Consider the following 4,972-nt stretch of genomic DNA (forward strand, 5'->3'; position numbering starts at 1 on the left):
GCGGTGGCGCCAAACGTCCGGGTGCAGGTCCAGGGATAACTTTTATGGGTTACTTTGGTGAGAGGTCGGCTGGGTCCAGCATGGACCCAAAGTGTCGCCCTGCACCCGGACGTTTGGCGCCACCGCCGAACCGGGAGAGAGGTGAGCAGTCGCTAAAAGAGCGATACAGCGGATAAGTCCCGTCTGACCCCTTACCTAAGGAACTCCCCAAAAGTCATCTTTTGATATGCTGTTCCCCGCACTTCAAAACGTAAACAAATTACAGCAAAATACGAGAGAAAATTGGGACACAGACATATTTCCTTGTGTCATCTGCTTTCACGATACGTCCCTCGACGTAGCTTTCTATTTTTGAAGCCTGTTCCTCTTTGAAGTACTTCCTTCTAAAGTTTTAGCATATCGACGAGGTCGGAGAAAAGTAGGTCGAACAGCACTTTGGTGGGTTTTGGAAAAATTACCAGGTCGGAGAAAAATAGGCCGGACAATCTAGCTGCACCGGCCCCCGTTCTAATCATGTTACTAAAGCATGATTTGCACCAGTGCTAATCAGGTTTAACTTGATTGATAAACTCAGCAACACGATTAGCACCCGCGCTAATTTTTCTAGTCGGGCAGCAACCGATGTACTATTAAAAAAATTAGCACTGAACTGAATATTTTTTTTTCTGCGTGAGTACAATCAAGCTCACGCACTTAAGTGTGATGCCTTTGTTTGTACAGTTTCAGTGTGAACTGTTTTAAATGCATCATCTTGCTAAAAAATAAAGAGGTCGTTTCCCCTCGAGTCTCGGGGTTTCCCTAACTCTATAATTCAACCAAAATATTCCCTGTTGGTTAAACCCTCACCACCCTAACCGCTTTAACTACTTGGGAGTTTTAACGAGATATATACTTCGTGACACGACTTTTAGCGTGTCTCCTCGGGCCTATCTTGCCGCCCGCCATAGCCCTCCCCTCTATGCCGCCGCCCCCCGCTCGGCGGCCAGCCTCCCTTTCGGACGGGCGAGAAGGAGAGGGGAGTAAGGCGCTGCTGCTTGCGTGGTGTGGGGGGCCCATAGGGCCTCACCCTCTTGGCCCCACCGAACGGCTAACCTCACCCGCCCCGCCCCGCCCCGCCCCGCCTCCGGTTGTGGTCGGCCGGGCGTATTATACCGAGGTAAACATAGAGGGTGGACTCTCGGCGGCACTTTGAATTTAATTACGGCGCCGGTGCTCCCGTGCGGCGAGAAGATTTTCTGCGAGGGATGAGGAGGGGGAGGGGGGGGGGGGGCCGGCAACACATGGCCGACCGCCCCACGACGCTAATGTCCTCTTGATCCTTGAGGCGGAATAATTTTCAATTTTCATTGCATCAGTGGTGGCCTGGGTCTGGGTCTGGGCCTGGGCCTGGGCCGGCGGGCCGGGCGGGTAGTGGTAGAGACCTCTCCAGCGGCACGGCTCTGGAGAGGGGCTGGAGCGGAGCCGGAGCGAGCCAATCGAAGCCTAATCACCGCCTTTATCAGACCAAAGCCCCGTCTCTCCAGCCGCGCGGCGGCGGCCCGACATGGAAAGGAAATAGGGAGGGGGGGGGGGGGGGGGGGGGTGAAAGAGAGAAGAGGTCTTCATAATTCTTTGCATTATTATTGCGATACAACACCGCCAGCAAATTCCAGGAGAAGGGTATGCCGAGAGAGAGATAAATATAGCGAGGTAGGATTATAGAATTTCGCAAATAGGATCGCTGCCCGATCTGCCGCACCACAGCAGCTGCCAGGGTCGTGGCTAACTGACGCCTCCCGCCCCACCAGTTACTGGCGGCCGCAGCGCGCCTGCCAAACCCCTACAACCAACTTTTCTCCGTGGCAGGCTGCGCTGGTATTTCCGATAAAACTATATGGAGAGCGGTCCAGCCTCGTTCGGCCGCGCCTGCCCCACCCGCTCGGCATATATTTCTCATACTTTCTATATGTGCGCAGGGACCGGGGCGCACTATATGGACAGCGCTGCGGTTTCCTTTCCCACCCCGGCCAGCCCGACAGCCGCCCCTCTGTGTCCCCGCGGTTTATCACGCTCTCAGCGACTGTGCAAGGGGGAGAGAAAACTGCAGAAGAGAGGCAAAAGGAGTGAGTAGAAAGAGACGGAGAGAGGGGGCGGGGGGGGATGGGGGGCTACAATAAGAAACCATTTAGAGATTCACAGTCTGATATATATTCTTTTACGCGGAGCCGGCAGTGGGCGCTCGGGGCCCACAAACGGCGCCAGGGCGGCCAAAAAGGAGCAAAGAGTGCGAGAGATGAAAGTAGAGAGAGAGAGCAACGCTATACAAAAGGCTTGCTGGAGGGGAGGGGAGGAGGGGGCGAGCAGAAAGATATGACTGGCAAAGCTCTCCTGGGCCGACACTCGCGCCGGCCAGGTTGGTGGCGTTCGGCGGCCCCCCGAGCGATAAAGGGACACAATTGGAATTTTAAATCGTGTTTGCGCGCTGACGCCCTGGTCCCCGGCATGGCGGCGGCTGGCTGCGGCGCGCGCCCAGCACAACGCTCCGCTCAACGCCACGCTGCGCCACGCTTGCTTAACGCTGAATAAACATCGAACAGGACGTAAACAGGATCAAGCGACACGCACCGACATCTCGCACGCCGGGTGGTCGATGAACACCATCTCGGACTCCTCGTCCTCCATGGACACGGACACCGACTTCTCCCCGAACTCGTCGTCTGGAAACAGAAATCATGAAAGGAAGAGTTGTTATTAAAAGCTTTTTACAAGATTATGCTGGGGAAATATGACGATGTTGCTTTTTTGCAGTGTTGGGGGGATTAGATTACACAGTCGCGCAGAATGCGTTCACCCCGGCCCGTCGCTGTTGAGGGGTGTATTAGACCACCGTCTCACCTGTACACACCTCGCGGGCCGCTATTCACTGCGGCTGAATGAGGCGAGGCGGGGTGGGGTGCGGCCGGCGCACGCGGAGCCCGCGGAGCCGACAGCTCTGTTGATAAAGCATTGTTCGCGGAGCAATATACTCTTGCTGCAACTCAGCCCCGTCCCGTCCTCCCCCCACCCTCCTCTCTTTCACCCAGTAGTGTGGTAAGAGAGACTTCCGCGAAACACACTCACACACACACACACCATTACAATATTCGCGCCCTTTCTGCCCCCCCCCCCCCCCCCCCCCCCCTCCCCCCCCTCCTTACTGCTGCTTACTACAACTCTTTCGCGTCCTTTTCCTTTGCATGAAAGGGAGAGAAGGGCGCCGCAGAGGGGAGCGACACAGAAGACGATGGTATTGGGGGGAGGGGGGAGGGGGGTGACTGCCCCGGCAGCCTGCTGCGGGTGACACGGCCCCGGGGCCGCGGGGGCTCGGCGAGGCGCGGGGCTCGGTGACGCCACGCCGCCGCCTGCTGCAGCCCAACGCGCCTATAGGTCGACATTAAGGTCGACGCGTTCATGGGTCGTGTCACATCATAGGACGGGGTCGCTGGCCTACTCACAGCATCGCGCCGCGCACGCCCTGCGCGTCTCCCCCAAAACTCAAAGGGACTCAAAGGGTTTTAATGTCTACAAAGACATTGAAAATTAGCACCCCTACATAAAGGAATTAAAACTGCCCGAAGATGCTAAATTAAAAAGAACTAGAAAACCAAGTTTGTGAATGTTGCAAACTTGTAGGTGTGTGAATATCATTCGTTCACAAGGACCAGTGATGGTATGAATTCCCCAGTACAAATCAGAGACTTCTCCAGTGTCGAATGCAAATTCACACACCTAACGTGCACCTAGGCCCACTCACCCAGGAGCGATTGACCCAGCGTAACTTTAGCCCTTTAGCCCAAATGTAATTCACCCACAAGTATTGCACCCCCGGTTTATTTATGATTCACCCAGGGAGCCCGCCACCCAGATTTATTTTTGTTCTCATAAACAAAGCAACATATTCAGAAGGCTACAAGGCTCGCTCGCCAATAATAGAGCATTCTGCTTAGTCGGGAAGAAGAGCATAACGAATCAAAAAGGACCGAAAAAAGATTCTGAAAACACCCTCACATGTATTAAACTGATTAAAAAAAGACAAATCTATTTTAGATTGGAGCTAATAGCAAAAATTCTTGAAATTGACCTTGATGAAACATGGCAACATTGCATTTTTTATTCAGGCATGCAGATAATCATGAGCTATACTACGCCGAAAAGGGCGATGGGGGCATGGGCGTGCGCGTGGCCTTTGGTGATCGCGGAAAATACCAACCGCGGTGCTGCGCACACAAAGGTTGGAAAAACGAGTTGTTTGTTGATCTTTGTCGCTCATCTGCATTTTATTTTTTTGGCGGTTTGATGTTTCAGGACACAAACACATTTGGCGCGCGCCGCGCGCGCGTACACACGTCATGACTCAACACTGAAAATGCTAGAGTCAGATGCCAAGATGTCTTGCTCTCAGGAGAGCGAGATCAAGTGACACAAAAAATATCGCTCTTCTGAGAGCGAGATATCTGACTAAATTTGAGTCATGATTTGCGGTCCCCAAGTGAGGTTCCTCACTGCAATAGGGCAAAGTCAAAGAAATTATCCTCCTTCAGATTGAGGATTCGGTCTGATTGAGCGAGGCAAAATTGTCTTCCTCATTTCGAGCACGACATCTCATTCAATGGTTTCCAGTGAAACTGTCAGCCTAATGCATTTCCCTACTCTTACAAGAGGACAAGAATGTAACAATTATACATTTTTTTCTACTCTTGCAACAGTATGACTGTCATCCCACCCAGCCTGTAAACGCTTCAATCGACTCGGCAGCCGTCTAAATTTAGATATTTTCCTATTTATTTTCGCCATGGAAGAGCGCAGCACCCGCTACTGCGAACTACGAATGTAGTGGGCAATCGGATGCAATCGGAGAATTAGAGGCAATGCAGGAGCATCAGAGACAGCACAGAGCACAGAACGGCCTGTACGGGCGGTCACGTGCGGGGGTGGAGTGGTCTGAAGCACGAGA

General features: G+C 53.3%; 1 protein-coding gene across 1 annotated transcript in view; it reads right to left on the reverse strand.

The window, feature by feature from the left end:
* Window positions 1-4,972, reverse strand: part of LOC113209587 (GTP-binding protein REM 1-like) — a gene marked incomplete at its 5' end in the record, with an annotated part of 84,074 nt that overhangs the window by 20,485 nt on the left and 58,617 nt on the right. The window contains one exon of the mRNA XM_052267297.1: window positions 2,605-2,696. Coding sequence (XP_052123257.1) covers window positions 2,605-2,696 — 92 coding nt within the window. The remainder of the gene's footprint in view (window positions 1-2,604; window positions 2,697-4,972) is intronic.

Source organism: Frankliniella occidentalis, unplaced genomic scaffold (assembly GCF_000697945.3).
Source record: "Frankliniella occidentalis isolate FOCC.00 unplaced genomic scaffold, Focc_3.1 Scaffold49, whole genome shotgun sequence".
NCBI classification, from domain to species: Eukaryota; Metazoa; Arthropoda; class Insecta; order Thysanoptera; family Thripidae; genus Frankliniella; species Frankliniella occidentalis.